The 17,292-nt window shown below is 32.8% G+C and overlaps 2 protein-coding genes across 2 annotated transcripts; both read left to right on the top strand.

The window, feature by feature from the left end:
* The first annotated feature begins 5,631 nt into the window (after positions 1–5,631).
* Positions 5,632–6,251, top strand: LOC145029256 (uncharacterized). Its single transcript, XM_078977849.1, has one exon. The coding sequence runs from the start codon at positions 5,833–5,835 to the stop codon at positions 6,040–6,042; it is 210 nt and encodes a 69-aa protein (XP_078833975.1). The 5' UTR covers positions 5,632–5,832; the 3' UTR covers positions 6,043–6,251.
* A 3,196-nt stretch (positions 6,252–9,447) lies between these two features.
* Positions 9,448–9,840, top strand: LOC145030286 (uncharacterized). The gene has a single exon (XM_078978676.1). It carries the CDS (start codon positions 9,448–9,450, stop codon positions 9,838–9,840), a length of 393 nt encoding a protein of 130 aa, XP_078834802.1.
* Positions 9,841–17,292: the final 7,452 nt, after the last annotated feature.

Genomic DNA, 17,292 nt, shown 5'->3' on the forward strand with positions numbered 1-17,292 from the left:
CATTGCTGATTCAACAACAATAAGCATATAGGTGAGATCTATAAGGGTCACGTCGCGGTTCATCATATAGTACTCTCTTACGAACTCACTATATGAGTTAGGAAGTGACTGAAGAACCCAATCAACAGCCATTTCCTCGGATCCCAACATTCTTAACCTATCAATGTGTGACTTCATCCCTAGGACGTGTGCACACACCGACTTTCCTTCTTTATGTTCACTTGCCGAAAGGGCTTGAGTGATCTTGAACTTTTCAAGCCTTTGAACTTGTGGGTTAGGGAGAATAATTGGAGGAGGAGGAGGAAGTGAAGCATGATCTCTTGTTCCTCGATCGAATCGTGGAATATCATCTTCATGTGGAATGCTTGTTTCACGGGATTTGGGAAGACCATAGTTGTCGAACTTTGACATCTACAAAACGGGAGAAAAACGAATTCAAGTTAGTTGATAGATTGAGTCCTTAGTAAATCACCCAAATGAAATACTAAGGCTAAGACCCAACACAATATTCTACAACTCGGGAGAGGGATGTCGTAACCCTAATTGCAGAATATTTGAAGGTAAGTGAATGACGATTCACTAATTCCACCATGAAAAACGAAAAAGAAATTTAAGTTTTAAATCTATGAAAACTCCTAGATCCTTTGAGATTCATTGAACTTTCAATGGCATGTTTAAATCTCGATATGCCCCTCTTGTTTGTGACTGGGATGCCGAGGATCACAAAGCGGGTGTGAATAACCATGCAAACTTACATGGTGCCCTCACATGTTACAATCACCCATTCGATGTGCCGGTAAACCACACACGCTCCACCGAACTATGACAAACATTGAGTCACCCTTTGCAACCTTTGCTTAGAACCATTTAGTGTGCCGGTAAACCACACATGCTCCATTAACGTCTTCGCAAGGGCACAAAGTGTAATTTCATGGAATTGCATCAATTCACTTTTGCCTAAGTAACTAAGATTGGGAATTAGAAAAACATTTAGTTACTTTGTATTTCATTATACTTATAATGGAAGGTTTCGTCCTATCCTACCCGTTCGGCTAACGACCCTCCACTAGTCAAGAGTGCGGTGGGTAAGAGTGGATACCCATTCAATCGCCATTTTATAGGCAATTTCCTTAAACACCCCTTATAGACCAACTTCGTGAATGAGGCCTACTAACGGTAAGACTGACTTTTACTCATACATATATATAATGTTAGACTTTTAATGTTATATATATAATATAGGGTGCATTTCATACTTTTAAAATACTATGTGGTCAAATTTAATAATTATACCTTTAATTCAATTAAATTGCAAACCAAAACTATTATGGATTTATTAAATCTCTTTTAATTATACACCTTAATTAATTAATAAAACCATAAGGGTGTGATTTGAACTTTTCAAAATAATACTAGGGTTTTAGAATTTAACATTCCTAATCAACTTTTAATCAACTTTTAAATTCCAAAACTTGAGGGCAAGTTTTGAAACATTTCAAAACAATTTAGTTTTAATCTATCTTAAAATTTCGAATTTATGACATTTAAATTTAAAATTTTAAATATTAAAACTCTTGATTTAATAATTATCTTAAATTAGACTATTAATTTAATTATTAAATCATAAGGGATTATCTAAATAATGAGGATAATTACCATTTATACATTTAAGTTATCCCAATCCCTTAAATATCTATATAGATTTCAAAAATATGGATGGATAATGCAAGATCTTGAATTACCATATATAACAATTAGAGGATAATTACAATATATGGGATAATCCAAATCCCTAAAAATTAGGATCTTATCTTGGGGAGGAGGCAAATTTCGAAAAACAAGGGATTATAACAAAACCTAGATTTCGAAATTTAAGGGTTTAAGGAAAGGATTTGAAGATCTTATTCAAACTCTTGCAAATTAGGGTTTGCAAACCCTAATCTCGAAAAACCCTAGCCTTTTAGGGTTTATTGGCAATAAACCCTAATATATCACGTTCATACAATTGAAACCAAACCAATGGCTCTGATACCACTGATGGGTTTTTGGTCATAAGACATCCTATGTGCTCATACAAACCCTAATGCTTGGATCTAGGTTTCTCTATTGTACATGTTTTGAATCCAAGACTATAAACCCTAATTCTAGAATTCAAGTAATCATATTAATATGTAATTAGGTTTAAGATCATACCTTGATTGTTATGTAGCAATAACAATCCCAAATCTCCTTGTAATGACTTTGGAATGCTTAGAGTCACAAGTGTCACTCCTCTAATGGCTTACAAACACCAAGAGTAAATGGAGAAGGTATAAAGAGAGAGGAGAGAGGTAGGAATTCGTCCTTAGGACTTCTTGGGAAGGCTTACATAAATTCATAAGCCTTGGGGTCTTTATATAGGTGTAGAGATAGGGTTTCAGTCATTATCCTTATCTAGTTGCTTATCCACAAAGCAACCCATAAGATAAGTCTTAGAAATCCCTTATCCTTTATCCTTTGGACAATTTTAAGGATATCTTATCCCTTGAATTCGTCCAACCTATATCTAGGATAACTATTACCATATATTGTAACTATCACATAATTACAGTTCAGCCCCTCTAGTTTAATTAATTACACTTGATCACAAAATTAATTCCTAATTAATTATTGACCAATATTAATTAAACAAATATGATTTCTCCTTTAATATATTATTCTTATAACATATTAATAAATCATAATAACCTCTCTCTCTCTATTTATTTCTCCAATCAAGTTGCTTTGGTGAAGGCAACCCAAAAGGACCATGCACCATCGGGTCAAGTACATACCAAAATAGTTATGGACATAGACACTAATCCAACAGAACTCACTAAGCTTCGTGCTTACAGTTTTGTTTATGGTTTCATGTATCTCTGTTTTGGAAATGAAGGGATCAACTTGATCACAAAGAATGATTTTGGGATGAACTATGATTAACGTTTTTAATTAACAATGTTATGGAATGATTAGAATAAATGATATATATGTTTTGGTTAAATTTAATGAAATTTTTACCCCTGATTTTTAGGTCGTTACACGTCACGTCGTGACTCTCTAACGGTGGTTGTGGACAGAAGTGCTCACTCGAACTGAGTGTTACAAGCTTCTCTAATGGTGGCTCTGACACCCAAGTGCATATATGTTCCTCGACTATTAGGGTTTTCCTCACTTCCTTTAAATATGGAATAAAACCCTCCAAAATTTGGGTTTTCCTCTCAGGTCAGCCTTACGTTGTTAGCCATATGTGCTCACGTTGTGAGCCCAAAGGTGATGCACGTTTATGTTATTCCCATCACGACGTGACAAGCATCCTTCATGTCGTGAGCCGGGTTAAAATTCCCAATTTTAAACTTCATAAAATGCTCACCCGAATCGAGTGTTACAAGCTTCTTTTTGGTTAGCATAGATCGTTCTTGGTAGAATAGGGGGGGGGGGGAGGGGGAGTGGATCGCTTTGCCTGATCAGCGTGCCAACACCCTTGTATGACTTGGTGAGACCCGAAACCAATTGAATCACAAGTCGACTTTCTGACACCGATGCACCCACGTTCTTTAGTTGACCAACAAGCGACTTCAAACGTTTTCAATAAGCCAAAACATTGGGAAAATTCTCCATTTTGTGTTGGAGAACTCGACTTGAGTTACCACACAAGAATTCTTGTTATCTTAGAATATGTCTCGTAGCCTATTCCAAGCTTCCATGGCAGTAGCATCTGGTTAATTATGGTATGCAATAGGTTATTAGAGATTGTAGCATAGATCCATGACAAACGTGTTGCATCAAGAGTCGACCATAATTCCTTTTCTTCTGTAGTAGTCGGGATCTTCGTGTTTTTAGGAGGAATAATATGATGAAGGACGTTATGAGAACGTGCAGTAATTTTGAGGAGCTCTGACCATGTAAATTATTTTCCTCAAAACTTTTGGAAGAAGATGAATGAATATTATTGGGAAATCTCCGGAAAAGTCCCAATATTTTACCCTAATTTACAAAAAAGTCCAAAACTAAACTTAGTTTATGAAAAAGTCCCAAAAACCGGTAAAAATGACAAGTTGGCCATATTTTCTTGGTTTACCGGTTTCATTACTTACCCGAAAACATTAAAGTCCTATTATTTTACCATTATTTTCATTAAAGTCCTATTATTTTACAATAATTTGGGACTTATTCGTAAATTATGGTAAAATGATGGAACTTTTTTAAAACCAGTTAAGTAATAAAACCGGTAAACCGGGGAAATAGGGTCAAATCGTCATTTTTACCGATAATTAGGACTTTTTCATAAACAAATTTTAGTTTGAGACTTTTTTGTAAATTAGGGTAAAATATTGGGATTTTTCTGGAGATTTCCCAATATTATTCTAGTAACTTTGATTTTCCTCAAAACTTTCATTCATATTCACATCAATATATATACACAATATAGAGGCATATATTTTGCCTAATACAATGGGGCAGTGACGGAGCTAGATAGGACGTTGGTGGTACTACAGTACTCCTAAAAAATTGTTTTATCTATATAAAAAATATTATTTGTAAACATGTTTCATGTTATTATACCAAAAAATAAAGAGATTATAACATGTTTTCTAATGCCCAATATTGGATAACTACATATAATACATTGACAATGTTTGTACCACATATAAAAATTCTTGGTTCCGCTACTGCAATGGGTCAAACCTTATTTTAAGGAACTAACTATTGACTATGTTATTTTACATAATAACATATACAACATATATTTTACAATTTTAAAAGAAAGACATTATACAACGTATATTTAACAGTTTAAGAGAAAGACATGGGTGCATTGGTCATCATCGTTGAAAATGGTCTTGGAATATTCGTTTTGACAATATCTCATAGAGTTTTAGTTTAGTCTTGTATCGTGTAACAAAGAGAATAAATCAAGTTAAAACCGAATGCTCAAAATCTTGAACAAAACATGTAAAAAAGATGGAATGGGTGGCCCAATCAAAACCAAAAGTTACATGTGTCACGGGGTTACATAATTTTGTAACATATATATATATATATATATATATATATATATATATATATATATATATATATATATATATATATATATATATATATATATATATATATATATATATATATATATATATATATATATATATATATATATATATATATATATATATATATATATATATATATATATATATATTTATGTTATACAAGTTACAATAATGAATAATCTACTACCATTTTTGTTGACAATTCGGGTGATTAAATTGGTTTCATTCAAGTTACTTGCCGAATCAATGTGTCATCGACTGACCAAAATAGTATGCAACATTAGGTTTGTGACATGTTTGGCAACAAAAAAGTTGGAAACTAAATTAACAGAAACAAGATACTTGATTGCTTTTACCATTCAATTAACCGTTCATTACAAAAAATAAAATAACATCATTTATGGAAAAATCAAAATATAACTATTATTAATAAATAAGTAAATATCGTATCTAAATTTTAAATTCTCCCACAATATATAAAGATATGGGATCTATCATAACTAATTAATTTAATTATAATAGTTATTCGATATCTACTCACCAAACCCCATTCGTAGTGGGATTCATATGTTGAATCGGAATAACTTGAGTAAGCAATCTAACGTTCACTTTTCCCCTTCCGCGGTGCTACCTATCTTGTCTCTTCCTCCACCATTGATCCTTAAAATCCGACTGTATATACACTAATCGCACACCCTCACAGATTGTACAGATTTACAGAAAAGTAAATAGATTGAGAGCACCTAAGCCTTAAATTACACAAATGTCGGATTGGGGACCGGTGTTCGTGGCGGTGGTGCTCTTCATATTGCTGACGCCGGGACTGCTGATTCAGATACCGGGGAACAACAAGATGGTGGAGTTTGGTAATTTCAGGACCAGCGGTGTTTCAATTCTGGTTCATTCCGTTATCTATTTTGCTCTCATCTGCATCTTCTTGTTAGCAGTCGGGATCCATATGTACCTCGGTTGATATAATTCCCAGATTCTCGTGTAATACTCTCTTCTTTCATCACCAGATAGTTAATAGTTAAGTTTTCTGGATTCATCAGGATTGGATTGGATTGGATAATGTTATGATTCAGTTACATGTCTCTGTGAACTTCGCTGATTTCCTGCTTTTATCGGTTTTCCCTTAAAATACGTTTATCATCATTTCTAGGGAATCAATTCATCATCACATATTTATTTGTTTGTTTTCATTTCATATATATAAATACATCATCGATCCAATGTAGCATTCTATTTACTCTTTGTATCCATCACGATCATATGATTTTCAGCTCAATCAGTTTTTGATAAGATCGATTGTTACTTTTGTCATACAAAACCATAATGAGAAGAGCTTGAATGCAAAAAGGTGTTATATGTATTTAGCCTCAACCTCTACACCATCTTTTATACATATTTAGGGACCAAATCACAACCGAAATTACCTTAATTTGAATAGCATATTGTAGAGGGGTGTTTGAAATTGATTGATTAGTTTTTTAATAAATTAGTTTTTTAATAAATTCCATGTTTTAACCTTAGAAAAATGTCATGGAGTCTTCATCTTCAAGAAATCCAAACGTAGCTGGAATAAAGGTCTAAGTTTCCTTTGGATCCCAACTCCAATATGATCATCATGCTTCATTAGCCCATTATGCCCCCCTAAAGAATACATATGGTTAAAAGTATATGAGCAAAGCACCCCAATCATGCATTGTATATCTGACATACTAATTCATGTCAACTTATACGAAACTCGGAAAGAGTGTAGCTCAATGTTAATAATTTAAAAAATATTGATTTGACTTCAAACATCTAAAAAGTTAAATATAAGTGATCATAAAAAGTAAAGACATATTTTTTGAATGGATTTTTAGTAGGAAGATAAGATACAAGTTGTAAAAGCAAAACAAAAGATGAACGTTTTACATGCAAAAACACAAATTCAGTGGTCCAATTAATAAAAGTTACAACCAAAAGTCGTTGGTAGGAAGCTTTGGATTATCTTTATTTGAACTTATTTCAACAATAGTAGTGGAAGTGGCTGAGGGAAATCTTGTGTTGGTTCGTCAAGAATATAGAGATGTAAAGGTAGAGTTTGGTGGAGTCATTTTTAAACCTTTTACCTATGAAATTGGGTGGGTTTGATATTATACTAGGAATGGACTGGTTGAGCAAAAATCAAGCTGATATTATTTGTGGTGAGAAAACTTGTAAAAGTCAATAGAAGAGCCTGAACAGTCTGATAAACGTGACACGACAACCCTCGGTCGAGTCGCAAAATGAAGGAATGATTGCGACTATTTTGGATTGTAGTGGTCGCAATGCGACCATGAGCTGGCCGCGGCGTGTTGACCGTTAACCATTTGACCAGTTTGACTTTTGGTTCAAACTTTAATGGACATGAGTTTTGGACTGATGTTTGATCTCTAATTGGTAATGATTAATGAGACACGTCTCATGGTGAATTTAGGTGGTTTTTGCTAGTTGACTCGTTTGTGGAGAGTGGAGACTTGCATATGAGTTTTGGATTTTCTAGCTTCATGTAAGTTTCTCACTATATTATGTATGACATCATATGTCATTTATGTGGTTGGATGTATGTGTTGTTATTGTACAAATTTATGATTACACTAGAGTATCTTTTGTTATGATAATCGGAAGGTTGTATGATAAGATCATATGCCTTCATATGAGATTGTATAGGATGATGACTGAGAGCTTACACACATGAAAGGATGATGACTAAGAGCGTACAAGTTTGATGTGATGATGACTGAGAACCTACATGTTAGATGGGATGATAGCGGAACAGTGTTAGACCATGAGCATACATGCCCACGATGAGATCGTGAACGCTTATTTTTGTGTGCAAAGTATGTTTGATGGAATATGTAGTGTATTAGGAAACTCATCAAACTTTATGGTTACTCGATATATTTAAATGTTTTTTCAGGTTGTTCTGGTGAGAAAGCAAAGTCGTGGCGCGACTGTACTTGCATCTATATTATATTTTTGTACTTGCATCTATATTATATTTTTGAGATTTTCACTAAACCATATGTTATGTTTTATGATGTTTGAATCGAATGATTTTTTTTTTCAATCTGGCTTTTACTTGTTTAAATTATACTTCAAAAAAATAAATTTGGTTGAAAATTTAGGACGTTACAAGACTTTGGGATGGTGAAACATTTGAGCGATCTTAGAAAACCATTGTACATGTGATGCTCTGTGAGAAAAAAAAAAGAATAATTAAAGGAAAGTGAATACAAATCTCAAATCTAGGTAATAATTCAATTTAACTCAAATATTTGCCAACTTAGGTCATGTTAGAAAAGTGGGTAGGGTTTATATTGGAGATCTAGATACCCCTTAGATTGTGTAAACACTTTTTAAACTGATATTTCTATCATATGTTTGGATTACAAGAAATTTAGTTTATGATAATCCCAATGGGACACTTACGAATCTAAGCACATAAAATGTAAGCCAAATTGCTAGAGAATTCTGAGTCCGTATGAAGAAAACCAGAGCTAAAAGTTGATATGTTCTCCTTAAAAGGAGAATCGTTTATATAGAAAACAATATGCAGGGTTTCGTTTTAGGGTTCGCTGTCAGCGGGGCCCCAACCAAGGGCGTTGCCTCTTGACCCTGCCAAAGGGCGTTGTCCCCGGACCCTCGACTTGTTGTCGAACCGATTTCTAATTCGATCTTATATATGCGTACACTTCATACATACTCAAACCAAACATGTATTAGAGTACAAATTACGAAGCCCCCGAACTCACATGTAAATTCTAATTACACAAAATGTTGTGAGGACACTAAAGTCACCATCAAATCATATATGAAGCCACATCAACTTTTTGTTTAATTAGCAAATGAAAAAACAAAACATTTAAAGTACAAATTACGAAGCCTTCTAGCTTATATATAAATTCCAATTACACAAAATGTTGTGATGACACTAAAGTCACCATCATATCATATATAGAAGTTACATCAACTTTTTGAATGATTAACAAGTGAAAAAAATAAAATACTTGAAACAAATCATTGTTCAATTAAATTTGCAAATAAATAAATAAATAAATAAATAAACTAAATGATTTGACTGCGAAAAAATAAATACAATGTTAAAGTTGAAATTGTATGTAAATTTAATAATTCCTATTAAAAAATGAGTAAATTCATAATAAAGTATTTTATTTTATAGAAAATAACTTTTTGTTTTTTGAAAACACAATAAAGGATTATTTAGGAACTTTGGAAAGTAATGTTTATTTAAGAGCTTCCCGAGAGACCTGAAAGTAACTTCGTGACAAAAACTTGGAAATAAAGGGAAGGAAAAAGTAGGAGTAGGAAAACGGAAACATAACAGCAGATGGAGAATTGGTGGCGATGGGGCATAGTAATGACACTCTGCTTACCACTTATCGCAATTCCGATTGTCGACAGTAAGGAACTCCGGCCATCGGGTCACGGACTACCTAACGAGGCAGAAGCGCCGGAAACGGCCCAAGCAGATTCTCCGCAGATGTCATCGTTCTTCGGTGGCGGGTTCTCTTCAACCACACAGCCACTACCAGAGGCGAAAAACTTCAGTGATCCGTCGTGGAGTAGCCGCCGCGTAGGCGGGGGTGATCACGTGAGGAAGGTGTTGATAGTGTCCAGCTTAGTTTGCGGAATAGCAGGCATCGTTTTGCTGGTTGTCGCAGGATTCCTTTTCCTCCATCGATTCAGAAATCAAAGATCAACGGTAGTGCTTTCCAGCTAATTATTCATCTTTACTCGTTTTCTTCTTCTTCTTCGTCTTTTTTTTTTTTACTTATTTATTTGAAATCAAATATTACATTAATTTTATACTATTTTAAGTATTTTTATTAGTAATATTGATTATTTTAATTCATCGAGATAACTTGACACGGTTATGTTGTAATTGCTAGAGTTGATCGGATATTTTTGTGTTGAGTACGTCGACAACAATTAGACGAGCGCTGAATGTTGTATGACCACATACATATAATTTAAAATATTTATTTCGATGAGATTGGCATAATATTAGATATCGTTCAATGAACTGCAATAATTGCAATGGTAATGTTTTTATATGATTTCTTTTAGCATGTTATTATACTCATTATAGGCTTTGGTAAACAATTTTTTTTTCCCTTCAGATTAAGATAAAATTCCGCCGAGTTATAAAGTGCATTGAAATGAAATCGGAAGTTGAATTGTTAAGCATTTTATAAAGATTTAAATGACATGGATGAGGTAATTCTAAAAAGGAAATTTGAATTGTTAAAATAATTAACTTTTCTGTTTTTTTATGTGCGGATAACTATTATTTTTGTACATATTTTGATAACAAATTTTTTGGAATGTTCAGATATAACATTATGACACGTTGTAACATGCTACATCATTATTGAACATTTTGAACAAGTTTATCAACCAAATGTTTACAAAAAAATAGCTATCTAAATATAAATAAAACGAAAAGAAAAAGTAACTCACACGGATGGGCTCTGTGGTTTGAAAAAATTTGTACGTTTGGTCTCTAATTTTTTTTTTTTTTTTTTTTTTTTTTTTTTTTTTTTAACTCGAACGGTTCCGACTGTTTATTTATGTTGCGTGTTTGGTTCATGTTTTACCTAAAAAGATTATCATGCATGTATTAGTTTATTTTTTAATAAATTTTTTTATTTATGTATTTATTTTTTATATATTTACAAAAATTAATAAACTCAACGTATCTGTATTTACTTACTCTAAACCTGAAAACCACATTTGAGAAATTTAATATGAGTCTCACCGGTCACCACCTCAACTCTCATCTTCCCAAACTTCTATTTCTTTTCCATCTTTAGTGATATGGATGTTTTCTCCATCACTTTTTTTTTTAGATCATTTAACTTCAGCGAACCAACATCACAAAAGATGGAAATAAAATAGAAGTTGTGATGCATTGGGTTGTGGTGGTGGAAAATTCGATGAAGAGACAGTGGTTATTGGTATTGGTTTGTTGGAGTTGAAAGACCGAAAAAAGAAAGGATGGTGAAGATTTTGATGTTACTAAAGATGAAAAGGAAATAGAAGCTCGGATAGATAAGAGATGGGATGGTGACCGGTGGGATCCAGATTAAAATTCTCAAATATGGTTTTAGGTTTAGGTAAGGAGATACATATATATGGTGTTTATTAATTTTTTTAAATATATAAAAAAATAAATATATAAATAAGAAAATTTATAAAAAAAATAAATTAATAAGGACACAATGGTTTTTTTTGATAAGCCAGAGATTAAGTGTGCAACAAAAATAAACAGTAGATACCATCCGAGTTAAAAAAAATAAGTTAGGAACCAAACATATAAATTCCCCAAAACCACAGGGACCATTCGTGTAATTTATTTTTACATTTCCTTTTCTTTATATTTTGGAAACTATTTTTTTTATTTTTGTATATAAGCCGCGAACTTGTTGAAAGTGTTTACATGTAACCATTATGACCGGTCATAATGGTCATATGTGAATACTTTTAAAATTTCGTTAACTAGATGTGTAAAAAAACTACTCAAATATGAACAGACCAAAAAATTAATTACCTTAATAAGTCATATTATTTTCTAAAAATTGATTGTTATTTAATGTTCACATATAAAAAATTGATGCTCTTTAGAGCAAAATAAAAACCATCAAGTTTTCAGGGTTTTGTCGGTTTTGCTTAAAGTTGAAATTTATGTCCGTTTTTACCCAAACATTTTCGAAAAATGTTCGGTTTTACCCTTTTGCCGGTGATAACAGGTTTTCCAGGTTATCTTTATATTAAATTCGTAAAAAAAAACCCTTAAGTTTACCATTTTTTGCGTTTTTACCCTTAAGTTTTCCATTTTTTTGAGTTTTTACCCTTAAGTTTATAATTTTTTTACACTTTTACCCTAAGTATATTTTTTTCATAATATACATATTTATATGATTTTTCTACTTGAATACGTATAATATGAAAAAAAAAAATACATAGGGAAAAAGTGTAAAAAAAATTATAAACTTAAGGGTAAAAACGTAAAAAAAAAACTATAAACTTAAGGGTTTTTTTGCGAAGTTAATATAATGATAACCTGTTATCACCGGTATAATGGTAAAACCGAACATTTTTTGGAATAAGTTAGGGTAAAACGGACATAAAATTCAACTTTGGGCAAAACCGACAAAAGCCTGAAAACTTAAGGGTTTTTATGACATTAGCTCTTCTTAATATCGGTAATTATATATTCACGAATTATCTCTTTCAACTTCTAAATTTAACCTTGAAGTATTCAGTTATACAATCACCAACTCTGAGGTCAGGTACGATATCAACGATAGTGAGATTTTCACGTCGGCCAGAAAAGTTGTACATTTTCTTGTGAGTCATCAAAATTCACATGGGTGACTTTGAAATTGAAATTGGGTCTATAAAAGAATACATATTTCTGATATGTAATGTTACACCTTTTTTTTCTTGAGACGACAATACGAGGTGCATGAGACATTTTAAAAACATTTTTTTCTTGAAAACTGATCTTAACTAAGAAAGTAGTTTTGATGATTCAGTTGCTCAAAACACATTACGAGGTGCATGACACATTTTAAAGGACTGTTTGGTCAATTTTGTTGTGAAAGTTGTGCTTTTACAAGTTCCTAATGTCAATATCATCAATACTTTTCAACAAATAAAGACTTGCCGGATAAATTGTAATTTCGTTTACTTAATAATTTACAACTATGTTTATGCCCGTATATCCAAGTTTCTAGTTCTCTTGTGCTTCAATACATATGAAATTCAATATTTAGTGAATGTTCAATAAGAAACATATGAAACAAAAATATAATTTAATAAACAAATGAGTATAACTTTTTTTAATATGTTTCATTATACTTTTATAGAGAAACTAGTGAAGTTATATGCAAAAATAAATAAGAATGTGATAATTCGTTTAATTTTATAAAGTTCACTACATTATGTATAGATATTTTTAATTAGGTTTTTTTTTAAACCGACAAATCAAATATACTATTATGTTACTCCAGACAAAAATATATATTAATAAACAAATAAATTGTTAATATGTTTCATTATACTTTTGTAAAGTTTAATGTATTGTAGAAAATAGTAAAGTTATATGAAAAATTAAATACTAATGTTACAATTCATAAAAATTTATAAAGTTCAAAGTATTATAGATATTTTTCCTAGATTTTTTTAGACTCAAAATCTAAGATACTTCTAATTCCACTTAAGTCCTAGACAAAACTTAAACTTTCGTTGTCGAAAAGAAACAGAAACACCAGATACTTATGGGCGAAAGTCCTTTGATGTTTTTAATTAGATATCTAGATAGTTAGTTTAGGTTAAAATAAAATAGTTAATTTAAAAAGTTTCCTAATGCTATATAAGTAAAAGTTCAATGTGTAACTTTTTTTAAATCTTAGAACAAAACAACCAATCATATCTATATATATATATATATATATATATATATATATATATATATATATATATATATATATATATATATATATATATATATATATATATATATATATATATATATATATATAAAATGAATTTTTACCCCAAAAAATCAATCTTTTTGTTGTTTTCTTTTACATTTAGGTTTATTTTCTATCGAAAAAAAAAAATCAAATATATCAAAATTTATAAATTTTAGTACGTTATAAATAGATGTTACTTTTCTTCAAAATTCTCACTCATGTTGAAATAGTATAAAACTACAAATATAAACTTAAATAGTAAAAAAACAAAAAAACAAAGTAAATTTTTTTCTAAAAAATATTTTAATGTATCAATATTGATATCTATGGAAAAAATGATAAAACTTAAAATTTTTGGTATATTTATTTTTTTCGATAATAAATATACCATAATCATTTAGAAAAAAAGTGAGTTATTTTTTTTATGATCTTGTGGATTTGCATCCAACCTCTAAATGTACAACCCATGTTTTTTTGATCTGGATCATTTTGTCTTTAATATGGTTTAAAAATGTTCTTCATCGAACCAACTCATGTTATATATTTCCAAAGGTTGCCCACGGTGTCCTCATCAAGATGCTCGACAAAGGTGACCTAGCTTGGTGCATACTGCCTTGCTTACTCGACATGTCGAGGTGTCGTTCCCAACTCGGTAGCCCTTTTTCGAATTTCTTTCATTCATCTCCTTTCCTATCATGTAATTATCTTTCTCTTATTCTCTATTCGTGCCCACTCTTTCTTTTCTTTCTACCTCGACAAAACCTTGTTGTAGTTGAGGTGGAGGTTGGCATCTGTGACACCACTGCTCTTAGCTTAATACTTTTACTAAAAGTAGTTCAAATTGACTTTTTTAAGAAAAAAAACTATTTTGACTTTTATAATACCTTAATTACTAGGGTTAATTCCTCATTAGCCTCCATCAGCCTCCTCAAGCATTGAAGAAACCATAATCTTTTTCCTCAATTATTGAAGCTCTTTTTGGTGTTCTTGTAAGCTATTAAATGAAAAAGGAGGAAGTGTGAGCTTAGATCCAACAAGCAAGTTTCTATTCTTCATACTGACACTCTTCTGGACCTTTGTAAGTGTCATATGCTCGATTTTTATCATGTTAGGTTGTTAGATCTTGAGCTTTAACCCATAATCTTCTTGTTCGAGTTAGATAGAATGGTGGGATCTCATATAGTTTGCAACTTATGGGACATTTGGTGTATTATGTGGCTTGGATATGAAGTTTGGTTGTATTTTGAAGTCATGTGTAACACTCTTTTTCTTGGATGAATCGAATTAGGATTTCAAGGAGTCAAAAGGTTGGATTTTAGAAGAAAAGGAGCCTCACGACGTGTGACATAGAGGATCACGACGTAAGATGGATTTATATGGAACTTTTGTTTGGGACTGGTCTCACAATGTGAGACATAGAGGCTCACGACGTGAGAAATGATGCAACCCAATCTCATGATCTTTTAGGGTTCCCTTTGTATTTAAGCACCACTAAACCCATTTAAGGGTTCATCATCAGCCTCTAAACCCTCTTTTACCTTAGAAAACCCTAGCCTTCATCCCTTGCTTGGTTCTTGGCCATTTTGGAGTATTTCTTGGTTTAAAGAAAAAGAGAGGAAGAAGAAGAATGTGATCTTTGGAAGATTCTTGCAAGGAATCATCATCATCATTACCTCACATTGCTTTTGGACCGTTGTAAGTGTCAAACCTTCCACCTTTATTGTTGTTTGTGGCTAGATCTAAGTTTTGTCCCATTTTTCTCCTTAGTTGAGCAAGTTTATGAATGTAAACCATAAAGTTGGCAACTTTATGAGTTATATATGTCCTTACAGTGCCATGAAGTTCAGATCTAGTAAATAGTTGGGTTTTGGAACCTTGCATGTCCCAAATGAGATCTAAACATGTATTAGACATAAATGTCCATAAAGCATCGACTTTTAAGTGTATTATGGAGTTATATGACCTTCTGGAAAGTTAGGGTAAAAGAATTAATGGATTAAGGACATAAATTCTTGGATGTTTGGCTTCAGACTGTGCTCACAACGTAATACATAGGGTCTCACGACGTGAGGGTTGAATGATCCTTTTTCTGTCGAGCTTTTGAGGTTCACGGCAAGAGAGAAGGTTGCTCACGTCGTAAGGTCAGCTCAGGTGGCTTTCCTTGATTGAGTTGGCTAGGTTGAGTCGAGATGAATTGGAATCGGGTCGATCGAGCTCTTTCAACGTGACCAAGGGTTGGTCACGACGTGAGGCTGAATAATTAACATATTGGGTTGTTGACTTTGAGTTTGACCTTGACAATTGACTTTTGGCTTGGATTGACTTTTGATCAATCTCTATTTTAGAAGGTAGACTTAGGGTTTGCCTTGTGTGGATTGTTAGGAAGTATTTATCACTGATCATTTGGTTGGAGAGCAGTTAGTTGTGGTCGAAGCGGTTTGGAGCTGAGTGTTAGTCGGATTTGTGATTCAAGTGGGTCTCCTCATTGTACTCGGGGTCTAAGGTACCAATGCCAGCCAACTGTTTTATGTTATATAGGAAGACTAGGGGTGACCTCTAGCATTTGTATGTAAAACCTGGACATGGCTCCTATCAAATTGTATGTAAGACCAGGGTATGGACCTTGATAGTTATATGTAGCATGTTATTTGTCTTTGTGATACTTGGATGGAAGACCAGGAGGTGGCTCTTGGCACTTATATGTAAGACCTAGGGTTTTAGCCCCCGACCTGATAGGGAAGACCATGATACGACTCATGGCATAATGACAAGACTATGGTTGGAACATAGCAATCTCTATTGTATGTATAGTATGTGTTATTTTAGGGAACTCACTGAGCTTTGAGCTCATGGTTTTATGTTTATGGTTTCAGGTACTTCCGGTATGAAATAGAAGGGTTCAACGTGACTGCACCGCATCCACCAAAGTTTTCCTCATTGGCAATTTTCGATATTTACTATGATGTTTAAATAATATATTCAATTTGATTAGTTTTGGAACAACTCGTTTGTATGGTTTATTGTTTTAAAAATAAAAATTTTACTATGAATTTTTGGGACGTTACATCATGCATGAGATTTAGGTCATAACCTATCATTTTGACCTAATACAGGTTCAAGACATGCATTGGACATGCATGTCCATAAAACACCGACTTTTATGTTGGTTTTAGTGTTATAAACTATTATGGAGTATATGAACTCTGGAGCCTGCAAATGGTTGGATCCGACATAGGAACCTAAACGAATAGGTTCTGTGATCTGGCAATCCTATGCCCTGATATGGTTTCTCTCGAAAGCAAGAAGATAGAGAGATATATCTGGGGGCTATCTCCCCAGATCCAATCAAGTGTATTGGCTTCCAAGCCTTTCACTTTTGATAGTGCCAAGGAGCTGGCACAGTCTCTCATAGAGCACGGGAAACACAGGAACCCAAGTATCCCTGCATCCGTACCACAAAAGTCCAACCCCGACAACCACAAGAAGGGGTGGAACAAGAGGAAAAGAGGGGCTTCGCAGGAATCCTCCAAGAGACAACAACTTGTGGCAATCAATGCCGCCACGGTAACTCCCGTTGTCCCTGCGAACCCTTTACTAGAAAAAACTTATGTTGGATCTCTCCCGAAGTGCAACAAATGCAGCTTCCACCACCGTGGACCTTGCAGGGAGATGCAGTGCACTAACTGCAACAA

This window comes from Lactuca saligna, chromosome 2 (genome assembly GCF_052625555.1).
Source record: "Lactuca saligna cultivar CGN05327 chromosome 2, ASM5262555v1, whole genome shotgun sequence".
Taxonomy (NCBI): domain Eukaryota; kingdom Viridiplantae; phylum Streptophyta; class Magnoliopsida; order Asterales; family Asteraceae; genus Lactuca; species Lactuca saligna.